The sequence below is a fragment of the Talpa europaea genome, assembly GCF_964194135.1.
Source record: "Talpa europaea genome assembly, chromosome: 7".
Lineage (NCBI taxonomy): Eukaryota > Metazoa > Chordata > Mammalia > Eulipotyphla > Talpidae > Talpa > Talpa europaea.
Genome location: NC_140074.1, coordinates 54,963,668 through 54,979,322, shown reverse-complemented (window position 1 = coordinate 54,979,322; position 15,655 = coordinate 54,963,668). Strand labels below are relative to the sequence as shown.

The 15,655-nt window shown below is 45.0% G+C and overlaps 1 protein-coding gene across 1 annotated transcript in view; it reads right to left on the bottom strand.

Annotated features, from left to right (window-relative positions):
* The window catches only part of TMEFF1 (transmembrane protein with EGF like and two follistatin like domains 1), a gene marked incomplete at both ends in the record, with an annotated part of 67,965 nt that extends 53,588 nt beyond the window's left edge, over window positions 1-14,377 (bottom strand). Inside the window, one exon of the mRNA XM_084236616.1 lies at window positions 14,170-14,377. Within this exon, the coding sequence (XP_084092742.1) occupies window positions 14,170-14,377 (208 nt within the window). The remainder of the gene's footprint in view (window positions 1-14,169) is intronic.
* Window positions 14,378-15,655: the final 1,278 nt, after the last annotated feature.

Below are 15,655 nucleotides of genomic sequence, written 5' to 3'. Positions count from 1 at the left end.
AGTCAAATAACCATCAATTTCCAAGATCTCTGCGCGTTACCAAACTACTTTTCATTTCAATCTAGGAACCTAAAAACATTGCCTCCAAGCTTATGTCAAGTCCTGACTCAGAGTGGGGGCCCCTCTTTTAATTATACAGAAAGCCTGGCTTTCTTCCTTTTGTGATCAAAACTCTTTTCTTCAAGGTAAACACAACTTATTATTATAAAGAGTCCATATATTTTTTCTTAGTCTTCCAATTCTTTTCTTGACCTTTCTACAGCAGCTATTCCTCCTGACCTCCCTTCCAAATTAATAATCTTGATTATTCCCCACCCAACATTCTAAGCACATTTTATTTACTCATTCTTTTTTCCTTCTCCAACTGCCTGGTTCATGTTCACAGCACTTTTAGAACATTTCATGAACTGAACTCTCCAGATTAACCAAAATGTGTTATTCTCTAAAACACACCAACCAGTGTCCCTGAATAATGACTCCTCAGGGTTCCCAGATCACTCTCTAGAACACTCACAGATACTTTAGCTCCAATCAGGGGCCTTGCTTTTGTGCTTCCAGAGTTAGTTATTTATGTTATCCAGTGTATGCCAACTGTATTTGTTAACTGCAATTATGTGGTCTCAACATTTCCTAAAAGTGAAAATAAATTGTTTCTATGAAAAAAAAAATTAACTGCTACAAAAAGACTTAAGGTGAGTTGCTTTTAAAAACTGCTGTGGATTAGGTACAAGCAAGATAAAAATTTAGAATTCTACATCCACAAGTTACATCCACAAGCCTTCCAGTTCCTTTTTATATATGCTACATCCCTAAGTCTTCCGTTTCCTTTTTAAAGAGATTAAAACTGCAATTTGTAATTAACGCATACATTATGGATATGGTTCATTCAAGAAAAGGAAAACTACAACTATTCTCAAAGGAAAATCCTGGGCCCCCTTTCAATTATTGTTTAATAAATATATTTTTTAAGTTAGAATCATTTTGTGATGTCTCACTTCAAGACACTTTCTTGATTAACTGCTAAAATCTTTAAGGCACCAAGGGGACTGCTACCATATGTAAAAGTTGCCCCTTCAGCCATCCCATTTTGCCATCACATCTTGTTTCTTCTCAGCTTTCTCACTCACTCCCCACCTTAAGTATTCAAACCTGGTATTCCCAACCTTATAAAGTCAACTATTCTGTTTTGTCAGCACTGTGTCCCATCTTCACAGCACTACTACGTAAAGTCCTATAAATTAAGCCTCTCTAAGTACGTCTCAACATGTGGAAATCTACTTGGTTCTTTACTGATTCACCACAGGACATGTTCAAACTTTCTACCTTGTTCTTAGAAGAAACTTTCGATAGGGTTATATTCGTTCTCTAAATGTTAAAAGTATTTGGGAAAAACTGCCGTGTTAATAATACAGGCACTACAATGGCAGGACCCCTGTTTTCACTTCCAAGTCCAGCTAGTTTCAGACCGTGTATTAACTGTCTGTAACAACAGTTCCATTATCTCCACACTGAAAACAGGGGAAACATTTAAAATATCCCACAGCAGGAAATGGTGTGGTATATTCTTGGAATATTGTGCAGCTATTGAAAATATTGTGTCTACAGTGAGATACCATCACATGCCTAGAAGAATGGCTGTAGGGTAAAGTAAAAGTATCAGGCTTTTCTGCCCTCTCACCATCAGGATAGATGATGGATTCTTGCGGGCCTGAATGCATGCCTGATGGCGGGCACCTGGAGTAGGGTGTGGGCATAGGTAGATGGGATTCGACTGGGCTCTTAAGGATGGCGTCATGGGGACACCAGCAGAAGCAGAGAAGCTGAGAGAGAGAGGGAGAGAGATGCCAGAGAGCCCAGAAAGAGTGAAGACTTGCTGGGGGCTAGGAGGTCTGCCAGCCTCCCGGCCCCCCAGCACCCCTAGCTGCCATGTACCGGTAAATCCCAATAAAAGCCTGCAAAAGCCACTGAAGGCTGGAGGACTCTTTCCCCCTTTACCTTGTCTGCATGGGATCATAGAAAACCTGCTCAGTGGCCATTCCTGACCCTTACAATTGGCGTAAGTCAGCAAGATGATCCATGCAGACGGGTATGGAGCCCTCCGAAGACCTGGAGGGACTAAGCAGTAGCAGACTGTGTTTGCCTGTGATAACACTGGATGTATCACGGCGGCACAGGATATGGACAAGGTCCAGGAGCTGCGGGATGAGACCTCAGCTGGAGGAGGAGATGCCCAAGAGGACCAGCCAAAGACCCCTGAGGCAGCAAGAATCACCAGGGAAGATAAGACCATTATTTGGAGCTCACCAGTGCTGATGCAGGGAGAGGCCTAATGGACTTGGACTGGTGAACTTAGACTGACAATCCCACCAGAAGGCAGAGGAACCTTGGCATGTTAAGTTTTTGGGACCCTGGGGGAGGATGCTATTGTTTGTACACCCCAGGAGATGGGAATCTGGGGGTGGCCAGTGGGCCTTCATGGCCAAAAGCAGCCTGTGTATGCCCAGCAGCTAGGCAGGGAGAAGAGCCAACTGAGAAGGCAAAAGCTAGTACTGGTGCTAAGTTTGGGAAGCCCTGAGTGGCTGTTAAGCACTAAGTAAGCTGAGAAAGGCCAGTGAGTCTCGTAAAATCACCCGTGGGTGATGCCCTGCTTGTTGTCGAGTAAGAGTGAGGATCTGAGGAAACTGTCCTTGGGGGACGCGTGGAGAACATGGCTTAGGGTGGAGCCCACGGCTGAAGAGGGGACCCAAGAGAGGCCGCTTGTGGAGTTTCCCGACCCATGTGCTTGTGCAGTGGGTTGGCCTGAATGCAGGAGTCTGCATGTCGCATTGGTGGCTATGAAAGCCCAGTGTTGGAGTGACCGCAGACAGAAACCCTGAGGGCTGGTGATTACCCCCAACAGTATAGAACTGCCAGTCCCAGAGTGAGTGCATCCTGGATGTGGTGTGTGGCTTGTGGCTGAGGCCACAGCCAGAGAAGGCCAGGAAGCCTGACGGCTCCTGGTGTCTGACAGTAGATGCCGTAAGTGGTTCCCCTCCCTCGCATGAGCATGCCTTCGGCAGCAGATTTGGTGGCTCATCTGCTGGTGCCAATAATTGTCTTTTGCCACTAGGTTGGTGCCTGCATGGACTTATTTTGTTCTGATGTATTTTGTTATATTGTTTTATTGTGATGTATTTCATTTGCTTTTGTGGGCCATGGCTGCAGTGTTCATAAGACTAAGAGAAACATATGGACTGTATGGCAGAAAACCTTGGGGTGGATTGTAGGGTAAGGAAAAAAATATCAGGCTTTTCTGCCCTCCTGCCATCAGGATAGATGATGGAACCCTACAGTCCTGAATGCATTCCTGATGGCGGGCACCTGGAGTAGGGCGTGGGCATAGGTAGATGGGATTCACCTGGGCTAAGACTGGGCTTTTAAGGATGGCGTCATGGGGACTCCAGCAGAAGCAGAGAAGCCGAGAGAGAGAGGGAGAGAGAATGCTGGAGAGCCCAGAAAGAGTGAAGATTTGCTGGGGGCTGGGAGGCCTGTCAGCCTCCCAGCACCCCTAGCTGCCATGTACCCGGTAAATTCCAATAAAAGCCTGCAAAAGCCACTGAGGGCTCGAGAACTCTGACTCCTCCTTTACCCGGTCTGCTGGATCAGAAAACCTGCCCTGTGTCACTCCTGCCCCTACAATGGCCCATATCAAAAAGACCAGAAGCAGCCTGTTTTGGCAGAAAAAAGGAACCCTCAATATACTGCTGGTGGCACTGTATACTGGACCAGCCCCTACAAAAAACAGTATGGAGGTTTCTCAAAATATTAAAAATAGATCTACCATAGGATCCAACAATTCCACTCCTAGGTATAGACCTGAGGAATGCAAAAACACTAATTTGAAGGGATATATGCACTTCTTTGATCACTGCAGCCCTATTTACAAGCCAAGTTATGGAAACAACCTAAGAGTTCAAGGACAGAAGAGTACTCATCAGGAAAATGTAGGTATATGCACACAACAGAATACTACTCAGCTATTTAAAAAGAAAAGAGTGAACTCTTGCCATTTGCAACAACATGGATGGAACTGGAGAGGATAATGTTGAGCTAAGTCTGAAGGAGAAAGACAAAATAGCCCATTGGTTCTACTTATATATGGAATATAGAGAAACAAAGCAGTCAGAAACAAACCCCTGACATCTGACTACAAAACTAAGGCAACCAGAAGGGAAGTGTGGTGGGAGGCTTTGGTGGTGGCTATGGTGTTGAAACATGCATTTGTGGAGAACTAAGCCTATAACCCATAAAACAAACACAAGTTATAAGCCAACTTACCTCAATAAAAAAATTAATTAGGGCCACCCTGGTGGCACAGGGGTTAAAGCCTCAATGCTATCAAGTTATCACCAGCCATTGCGGCCTGAGTTCGATCCCTAGCCAGGAAGTTAACCCACATGGCGCAGCAGACCTCTCCTGTCTAGCCCGCTGCTCCCCTCAGTAGTGTATTTCAGCAGATCCGCCTGTTCTGCTCCCCTAGTGAATCCTGTGTCTCTGGTAAATCCTCTCACCCAACCACACCTTTGACCTATACCCCAGTTCTGGTATGTATAAATCTTTTTAAAAATTAAACAAAATATTGTGTATAATATGTGGTATATGGAAATATACTAATGAATGTTTAGTGAAAAGGTGATGAAGTTCTAGCAGGAACAATTAGACAAGGGAAGGATGTAAAAGGCAGCCAAACTGGAAAATGCCTAGAACAAGTAGGTATACAACAAACATTTACTTTCCTTTCTTTACCCAAACCAAACTGAGGGATACCTTTTAAGGACACAAATCACTAAAAATACACCTCAGGTTAAAACCAAATAATAGATTTTTTAACTGTTATCTGCAGTACTAGCAATTGAGGTGAATCAGAAATTGCCGTGTTTGATTAACCATGTTACATTAATTATCTTCACTCTAAAGGTAGAAGGGAAATACATACTCAAATATTTCATGATACAAAACCAAAAGCAGTTAACATTAATATTAAATAGCATGAACATCAGATGACTAAAACTTCTCTAAGCTATATTTAACGAAAGAAATTTCACATATGCCACACAATTATCTGACTCCAACGTTTTTCATCCCATTCTGCATACTACTGCCAAACTTCCCTTTGTTAAACACCACTTTGATCCTGTCAATCCTCCACCCCCATACCTACAATCATTCCCTGCTGCCTACTTCAATTCTAAATGCCTGTGTGTCAGGATGCTACAGGCAAGGTGATGGGAAGGACAATCTACTGCAGGTGCAGAAAGGAAAAAAAGACCTATCCTGCACTGGGTATTACAGAAACCTGGGGTCTTTCTAGCCCTGGCCCTAACTGCAGATCTCCAGCTGCAAATGTGCTCTCCTTTCCTGCTGTTTCTAACTAGCTTGGCAAACCTGCATCTACCTCTCACAAATCCTTAGACTGAATCTGTTGTAATATGGTTTGTAAAAATAATGATGAAACATTTTCACATTTTCTGACATGATACATAAAAGGCAGATTTTTAAAACTATATAACACAAACTATTTTTAATGCCTATTTAAAAATCTGAAGTTTATACAACAAAATATGAATCACTGTTGTCTTAGTGAAATCTAAACTTTCTTCCATAGTCTGTATTTTTCTGAATTAACAATGAACTTGTATTACTTTTATTTTTTTTAAAGATTTATTTATTTATGCATACAAGAGCTGGGGTATAGGCCAGAGGTGTGGGGGGTGAGAGGATTCACCAGAGACAGAGTGGGGAACAGAACAGGCAGACTGACAGAAGTACACTGCTGAGGGGAGCAGCGGGTGAGTCAGGAGAGGTCTGCCGCGCCATGTGGTTAGCTCCCTGGCCGGCCGGGGGATCGAACTCATGCTGCAGTGGCTGTGGACAGCTTCATAGGTTGTGTCTTAACCCCTTGTGCCACCAGAGAGGCCCTGTATTACTTTTAAAATCAGATAATCACATGCTAGAGCATGTAAGAATTTTGAAAATATTATGTTAAGTGAAAGAAGCCACCCTCAAAAGGTCACATGATATGATTTCATTTATATGAAATGTCCAGAATAGATAAATCCATAGAGACATGAGGTCTCTATGTGGTTAGCTGAGAATGACAGACAGAGGAGTAATGGGGTTGACTGTTAACTGGGATGGACATTCTTTTAGGAGTGATGGAAATGTTCTGTAATTAGATATTAGATAATGGTCATTGTTGCAAAGCATAGTGAATGTATTAAAAACCAATGACATGTATATTTTAAAATGAATTTTGTTATATGAATTATACTTCAATAAATATAAAAACAATTTTAGAAATCAGATAAAATAAGCATGTCAATTTTTTTAATTGAAACTAAAAACAAAGAACAAGCATTATGATTTGGTGTTTAAAAGGCAGATCACAGAACCAGTCAGCATGTATTAGTATTCTGACTCTGTCACTTATAAGCTATGTGAGCTTAGTAATTTACCACTCTGTGACTCTGTTCCCTCATCTGTAAAGGGGACAATAACAGTACCTATCTCATAATGTTGATGGAGGATTAAATAAAGATATGGAAAGCACTCAGAACAGTGCATGACACATCATAAATGCCATGTAAAGTGTCAGCCATCTTTTATTAACAATTCTGAAGAAGATGTGGAAAATGAACACTGAAACCAACTGTGAGAATAAAATTGACACAGGTTCTCACAGGATGATGACACAGAATATGTGGAAATGATAATGGTCTTTATCCTCTAACCCAACAATTCTATTTCTAAGAAATTAGGATAGGATAATGTAGGCACAAAAAATGAATGCACAAAATTGTTAACATCAGCATTTATCATAACAACAAAATGGAAGATAAGTGTTCATCTGTTAGGAATTAAATAATTAATGAAATAGTATGTAGCCATTGAAGAATGTGGTAGAAATATATATATTAATAATAAAAAGACCAAGAGTCACTGTAAAGTAAAAAAATTATAAAACTATACTGTTATAATCTAAATTATATTTTGCAATATGTTTACAATGTATTCTCAGATTTTCACAAGTATGTTCAACACACTTCCTCTAACAAAACTTTTAAAATTCAGTAAATCTAAACAAGAGAATAACTCTTCTGGTTCTTTCTAACCACTATTCCTCCACACTAATTGGAGTAGGAAGCAGCCAGAACCCAGGAAAGTCACTCATAAAGACAAAAATCTGCAAAACAACCTATAAGATGGCACTGGAGAATCTGATATTAACTATCTTGAAAGAGAAATTTAAAAGGAGGCCACAAAAATCTGTAGTGTCTAGACATGGTGTTCTAATCACATGATATCAATAGAGCACTAAATCTGAGAAACTCCAGTTTCCTGAAATAAAAATGGGTATAATAATCCCTCAAAGAATTACAAAGAATAAATGAAATCTTTACAAAAGAGAACTGGAAACTATAAAGGATACTTCTCTTTGGTTGAAACCACCAAAATCAAAACATTCAAAAGACATCAAATTGTTGCAAAATAGTTAATTAAAAATAAAAATTGGGTTTAATTAATGGTAATTAGAAAGTACTCATGGTCTGAACTTGAAAAAGAAAACAGTAATGGTAAATATAATTGCACCACCTAAAAAATATTTCAAACCATATAAAGGGGGATACAGGAAAAATGAATACAGGACACCACACAAAGAAAGACTGAGTTGACTTGTGAGTAATAGAGAATCTATATCAATTAGGCTGCAAACAACAGAACTGATAATAGAAATATCAACTTAGATTCATTTGAAAAAAAATATCAGATGAAGGCTACTAACAATGCAAAATAAACTGAACTTGAAAATCCCAAAAGGAGGTCTAACCTGTGAGCTTTAGTGGCTCCAGGTTAAACAGAAAATGTCAAAGCAAACGCTAATATCAAGAAAAGGTTCGAAATTTTACAGGTATAAAATCAAAAATTTCAGCATAAATATTAAGATAGTACAGAGGAGAGTGGCACTCATCATAGATTCCTTTATATTTTTCCATATTCTCAAATATTGTACATGAAATAATGCTTTTATAACAAAGAAAAGAGACTTTTTTTAAACCATGGAAAAATTCAAAATATTTGCACAAAAATAAGAGAAATGGAGCTATGACTAAAAACATAATACCTGCCAAAGTTTTTGAAGACAGAAGAATATGTTAGGAACTTCAGAACCTGAAATGACTTTTCAAAAATGGTGTAACAACTGAGCCATGAAAAATTAATGACACTTGTAAAAAAGGAAATAGATTCAGAGTATCAAAAGACTAACAATAAATCATCTAATAAACTAAAAACGGAGTGAATTTTAAGATTTAAACATAGAAGGGCCTCCCCTGGTGGCGCAGTGGTTAAGCACTGGGCTGCGAAGCTGCCCACAGCCTCTGCAGCGCTGGTTCGATCCCCGGCTGCCCGCGAGGGTCCCACATGGCATGACAGACCTCTCCTGCCACACCCGCTGCTCCCCTCAGCAGTTTATTTCATCCGTCTGCCTGTTCTGCTCCCTGCTCTGGCTCTGGTGAATTCTCTCACCCTCCCGCACTTCTGACTGTACCCGGTGCTTGTATAAATAAATAAATAAATCTTTAAAAATAAATAAATACATAAGGCACATACAAGAGAATCCTTTAAAAAAAATTAAAAAAAAGATTTAAACATAGAATTTCAAAGTGCATGAGAAGTATGCCAATTCGTAAATGCTTTATACTCCCATGAGAGACATTAATAATGAAATGATAGTAGGAATAATGAAAATAGTTCTGCTAAAGCAATGTTTCTGACAATGAAAAAAAGGGGGGAGGAGGAAAGGAGTAAATGGTTTGATATTATCTCCCAATCCAGCTTAAAAGGAATCAAAAATTAAATTCTATTAAATAAACCACATATATAGAGGAAATGAGGGATAAAATGTGAATTTAAATGATGACTGGTTATAGTAATAATAATAATAATAATAAAGACAGTAACAAATGTTGGCCAGGATGTGGAGAAATTGAGCCCTCAGACATTGCTGGTGAAAATGTAAAATGATGCAGCTGATTTGGAAACCATTTTGACAGTTCCTCAAAATGTTAAACATAGAGTGACCATATGACCCAGAAATTCAAACTCTAAAGTATAAATGTAAGAAAGTGAAAATGTGTCCACACACATATTATGCACAGGAAAGTTCACAACAGCAATAATCATACCAGTCAAAACAGGTAAAAAGAGGAAACTAGCCAAATGTCCATTAGGTAACAATGGATAAACAAAATGTGGTATATCCAGGATGGAATATTACACAGCCATAAAAAGGAATGAATTCCAAGGAACCTTGAAAACATTGTGCTAATTAAAAGCCAATCACAAAAGATGACATATTAGATGATTCCACTTTACATGCAATTATCAAAATAGGTAAATCCCTAGAAACAGAAAGCAAATTAGTAGGTGTGCCAGGAGCTAGGGGAGTGAAAGGAAAATAGAATATCTATTAATAAGCATGGGGTTTCCTTTGGGGATAAAAATGCTCTGGAATTGGAGAATGATGATACTGATACACAATGATGTGAATATAAATAAAAAATATAAAAAGCAGTTAATTACACACCTTCAAAAAAATTCCCAGTGTTAAGAAAAAGTTAAACCATTTTTGCTAGAACATAAGGACACCAAAGGCAGGATGGCCTCTCATCTACTTTTTCTTAATATCTATTAAATTAGATTATACTAAGCAGGTACCCAAAGTTTACCAATTAATATCCACAAATTACATACAAGAGATCTAAAAGTATCACAACCAAAATTCTATACCAATTAGAAAAACTATCCTCCAGGAATTGTGAATTGCCACTAACAAGGCACATTTCTTAATCTGAAGTTTTATCATCTATTTATACCACCCTTACCACCATCATCACAATCCAGAGGACACCCACTTCTAACTATTATGACACATTTTAAAACTAGACGAAATTCTCCACCGTAAGTCTATCACTAAATGTGACTTATTGGTCTCTCAGTATATTTTTCTACCTTTTTAACCACATTTCCTAAGACAGAAATGACTCACATATTGAACCTCATTTGTTCTTCTCTAACAGTATAGAGCCATAAAGGCCCATTAACATTCTTTGTGTTGCAAATAAGATAATTCTCCTGGGTACAAAGTTTATCTTTCTTCACATAAATCATGTATTTCCAAACTTTTCCCCCAAACGTTTCCTGGTAATGTTTTTAAAAGAATAAGTACAAATAAAAATACATAAAATCAGAGCCTCCCCTGCGGCACAGCGTTTGAGCGCTGGGTTGTGAAGCTGCCCGCAGCCTCTACAGCGCTGGTTCGCCGGTTCGATACCCATCCGCAGGGGGAAGGTCCCACATGGCTCGCAGACCTCTCCTGCCACGCCTGCTGCTCCCCTCAGCAGTGTGTTTCGTCGGTGTGCCTGTTCTGCTCCCCACTCTGGCTCTGGTGAATTCTCTCACCCGTGCTTCTGACTGTACCCAGCACTTGCATAAATAAATAAAAAATAAATTTAAAAAAATACATAAAATCAAAGCAATAATGGGCCTCCCTGGTGGCGCAAGGGGTTAAGGACCGCACTGTGAAGCAATCCACAGCCTCTGCAGCACGAGTTCGATCTCGGCCAGCCAGGGAGCAACCCACAAGGCACAGCAGACCTCTCCTGTCTCACCTGCTGCTGCCCTCAGCGGTGTATTTCAGTCAGTCTGCCTGTTCTGTTCCTCACTCTGTCTCTGATGAATCCTCTCTCCTCCCACGCCCCCACCCCGCATCTCTGTCCTGTACCCCAGCTCTTGTATGCATAAATAAAATCTTTTTTAAAAAAAGCAAAGCAGGGCCTCCCCGGTGGCGCAGCAGGTTGGGCGCAGTGCTTTGAAGTTGTCCGCAGTGCTGTGAAGTTGTCCGCAGCCTCTGCAGTGCCAGTAGCTGGCCAGGGAGCTACCCACATGGTAAGGCAGACCTCTTCTGTCTTGACCACAGCTCCCCTCAGCAGTGTTTTTGGTCCTTCTGCCTGTTCTGCTCCCCGCTCTGTTTCTGGTGAATTCTCTCACCCTCCCATGCCTCTGGCCTGAACCCCAGGGCTTGTATAAATAAATAAATCTTTAAAAAAAAAATCAAAGCAATAAGCATAAAGTTCCAAGTAACTGGAGAGCTGAGACAAGAGGACAATTTAAAAAAAGATGTGCGGGCCTCCCTGGTGGCACAAGGAGTTAAGACAAGGGCCTCCCTGGTGATACAGGCGGTTGAGCATGCTGTGAAGCTGTCCACGGCCTCTGCAGTGCCAGTTCTATCCCCGCTGGCCGCGGAGCAACCCACATGGTGCAGCAGACCTCTCCTGGCTCACCTGCTGCTCCCCTCAACAGTGTAATTCAGTCAGTCTGCCTGTTCTGTTCCCCACTCCAACTCTGTTGAATCTTCTCACCCTCCCGTACATCTGGCCTGTACCCTGGTTCTTGTATAACCTATGAAGCTATCCACAGCCACTGCAGCACGAGTTCAATCCCCAGCCAGGGAGCTGCCCACATGGTGCAGCAGACCTCTCCTGCCTTACCTACTGCTCCCCTCAACAGTGTGTTTCAGTCAGTCTGCCTGTTCTGCTACTCACTCTGTCTCTGGTGAATTTTCTCACCCCCCTATATCTCTGGTCTTTACGCCAGCTCTTGTATGTATAATTTATGCTATATAATCCCAATTTTAACAAAAATTAAGTAACTTGCTCCAAATTATACAGCTGCTTAGCAAGGGCCATAAGCCCCAAAATAGACACCTCTTCCCACACCATGCACCAGTCTCTCTGTCCTTTCTTAAAACTTGTATTATACATTTAAGAGTTCTTTAGAGGCATATTGTGAAAAGCTGACATAAAGGAGTCATTTAAATGGTGCCTGTGATGTCCTAGAAGAAAAGCCACTTTACGGTTACTATCTTGTTTGAACTAAGCCAAAGACCTTTGGACAAAGTTGTTTCAGTCACAGTTTTGAGAAATCAACAGGAGAACAGCACCCTGATACCAGGACTGCTGATTGTGGGCTACTGTGGGCTATGATTGAGGACATATCAGGACCCAACTGAGGATAACAAAGAATAGTTTAAACTTTCAACACTTTTTTTTTTTCCAAGATTTATTTATTTATTTATTCTTTAACTACTCAACTCATCTTTCACTTCCTCCCAGGAAAAAAACTCCTATTTAGTCCCTCCTTGGGGCACTTTTGGAATCTAAGTCTGTAGCCCCTGAACTGCAATTTTTTGATAACAAATTAACATGCTTTACCTTTTTAATTGACCCCAGAATTTTCAGGTTGGTAATATACCAAAACACCCATCAACACACCCTATATTTTGCTGAAGACGAATGAATTTAATAAGAACGTCAAAATAGCCCATATAACATGCTTTGACATGGTATGATCACATACAAGTTTGATAGCCAATGCTTGTTACAAAAAGACATTCTAATGTACAGTCTTTTCTTAAGTGTGATTATTTATTAAAGCATGAGCCCATATTCCACTTAACTTTGGGGGGGGGGGGAGTGAAAGTTATTCCATAAATGGAAAAGCTTTTAGGGAATATGCCACAGTTCTCTGTGCTCAACCCCCACCCCCCCATCATAAAATATACCATTGTGAAATTATTAAAAGATTTAGGCCTTCAAATCTAAACAGCAGGCTAATGCTTTTTCTTCATTCAAGGCAGTGTAAGCATGAGGCTGCGGCTCTCATGCTCTCTCCTCACTTCCCCAGAAAAAGGCCCGAGATACAAAGGTTGTCTAGCAAGAAAACCAGTGGATTCCCAGTGGCCTTGAAGTACTTGGACCCCTCGTCTCTCCCCCCACCCCCATTCCTCTTCTCCACCCCCGTGGTTTAAAGAAGACAAGTGGAGAATTGAGAATTGATGAAAGGACAAGTTAGCAAGCCTGTGGCTTTTATTACTAGCATCTGCTAGGCTGGCTCCAGAAGGACCCACCAACCCCTAAATGAGACCTAGATGCCTCTCCTTGCCCCAGGGCTCCTCTGGGACCCCTTCTGAAAGGAAGAGGGAACTTGACTGCCCAGATACCCTCCTCCCCTGTCTCATCCATTACAGCCCAGCAAGCTCTTTGTTTCCAATGTGGGGGGTGGGGGGGTGGCCGCCCGCGGCCTTGGAGAGAGGGGAGAGGTCACTCCCTAGATCCCAAAGCTGCCAATCTCCAGGCCCTCAGGAAAAACATACAAACACACCCCCCTGGATCATTCCCGGGAGCCAGTTCCCTCTTCCGCATCACCTTAACAACGCCAGGGTTACACCTGGCCACACCGAGGCACTCCCTGACACCTCATTACCTTTGGATCCCCCAAACCCTACCTAGGCATGCTTATCTAACTCCCTCCCTCTGAGTCGATACGATGGGGCTCACTCCAAGATCTTCAGATCCTTTCCCGTCAATGCAGACCCTAAGGTGTCTCCCTGAGCCCCAGGTTTCACCCACGCTCAACACACAAAAACGTAAGGTCACTTCCTGGACCCCCACAATTTTCCCTATTCATATCCACAGATCCCCGGGTCACTCCGAGGCCCCAGCGCCCACCTCTGAACCCAAAGGATCTATACGTGCATCTGCACACACCCAAGCCAGCCACTCCACATGGCCGATGTGCGTCCTCCGGGCCACCCGTTCCCTTTGCCCACACGACCCTTGGACTCCAGCGCCCCAAGAACCTCCCTAGCACATGGTCAGTCGCGGGCCCTCAGCCTTGTCGCCCCCACCTCCAGCCACAGGGAGAGACAGTGGGAGACAGAGAGGGATAGGGGGGGGTAAGGAGTGAGAGAGTGTCCCTGCCTGTGACTGCCCTCTCCCCCCCGAACCTCCACAACACAAACACGCGCTCCCGCGTGCACACCCACGACCCCACCGGTCCGGCCTCGGCACCCCCACGGCGCCCGGCGGCTCGCGCCCGGCCACCGGCCACACACGGCACGAGCTCGGCCACTCCCCAAGCTCAACGCCGGCGCCCCGTCCTCCGCCCGCGCGCCCCCTCGGGCCGCGCAGCCCGGACCCCCGCGCGGGGCCTTTCCCCACCCCGCCGCGGGGCTGGGAGCCAGGGGCGGCGGAGGGAGGAGCCGCAGGGGCGGGCTCCGGCCGGTCCTACCTGAGCAGTTGATGCTCTTGCCTTTGCCGCCGGGACAGTCCCCGCCGCCGCCGCCGCCGCCGCCGCCGCCGCCGCCCGGAGGCTGGTTGGACGCGCGGCTCCCGGGCAGCGAGAAGGCGAAGAGCAGAAGCACCGACGTGTAGCAGCAGAAGGCGAGCGGGGGCGCGGCAGGCAGCCGGAGCGGCGCCTCAGCGGCCGCGGCGCCCATCGCTAGCGCCCCTGGACGGCGGGAAGAGCAGGGAGCCGCAGGCCTGGGGCATCCAGCCGCGCGCGCCGGGAGCCCCGCCGCGGCCTCGGCGCCTCCTCCTCCCTAGCAGCCGCGCCGCCGCGCCGGGGCGCAGCCCCTCGGCATCCCCGCCCCGCCGGCAGCGCCCGCCAGGCCCCGGCCAGTCGCGCTCGGGACGGAGGCGGAGGGTCCGGGCGCGGGCGAGGGTCGCGGGCGCGCGAGGGGGCGCGCGAGGGGGCGAGCCCGCGTGGGGGAGACCGAGGCGGGGGGCGCGCGCGCGCGCGCCGCGGGCGGAGGTCGCGAGGCGGGGGCAGGCCCGGCCCCTCACTCGCCGCCTCGCCTTCCCTTTGTGTCCTCGGCCGTCGCCACCGCGTCACAAAGACCCCGGCCCGCCCGGTGAGGGGCGCGTGACAGAGCCGCCGGCAGGAGGGGTGGCGGCGACCCCGCCCCGCGCACACCCCCAGCGCCCGCGCCGCCGGCTCCGCCCCCGCCCGCGGCCGGCGCCGCCTCCAGGGGAGCTATTGTTCCTGCAGCGGGGCGGGAGCGGGGAGCGGGGAGCGGGGGGCGGGGGTCGCGGCCACCCCTCTGTCCCGCCGCGCTGGACCGGCGGGCGCCCGGGGAGAGCCGAGGCGTCACCCGAGCGGATGTGTTTGCCGCCCTTTGTAAGCGTTTGGAAGCTTTTCCTTCGCCTGACAATCCGGCTGGGAAAAGAGCAGGTGGTCTATTATGTGTCTGCCCTAGGTGAACAAACGGAGCCGCTGAGAGGTGAAGGTGACTTGTCCAAGGTCATATGCCAAGAGATGAGTGGGACCAGAATTGAAACCCAAGTTCTGACTAGAGCTGTGCTGTGTTTGGAGATGAGGGTGAATGGCTACATTGCTAGGATCCTCGCTGTCACCCACTGCCACATAGCCACAGACACCAGCTGAATTTAAAATACTGTTTTAAAATGTGTATAGTGCGCTCCCCCACTAATAGTAGCTGAGATTTCAGGAGGATTTGCTACACAAAAGACCCGGGCGAGAGTCTGTACGTGCGTTCTCTCCAATTCTTCTTGGCATCCCTGCGAAGGAGCTTTCATTCTCTTCCCCATTCTCCAGATGAGAAAGTTGGGACCCAGAAAGGTGAAGTGATCTATCCCCCCCGCCCTACGTGTGCCAGTTCTCACCCCACTGCTCTTGCTACACAAGACGCTAGGTGAGACCCAGCCAGCAATCAGATTAGGGGCTGTTTGAAAATCCTCTGCTTTTTATTATGCTG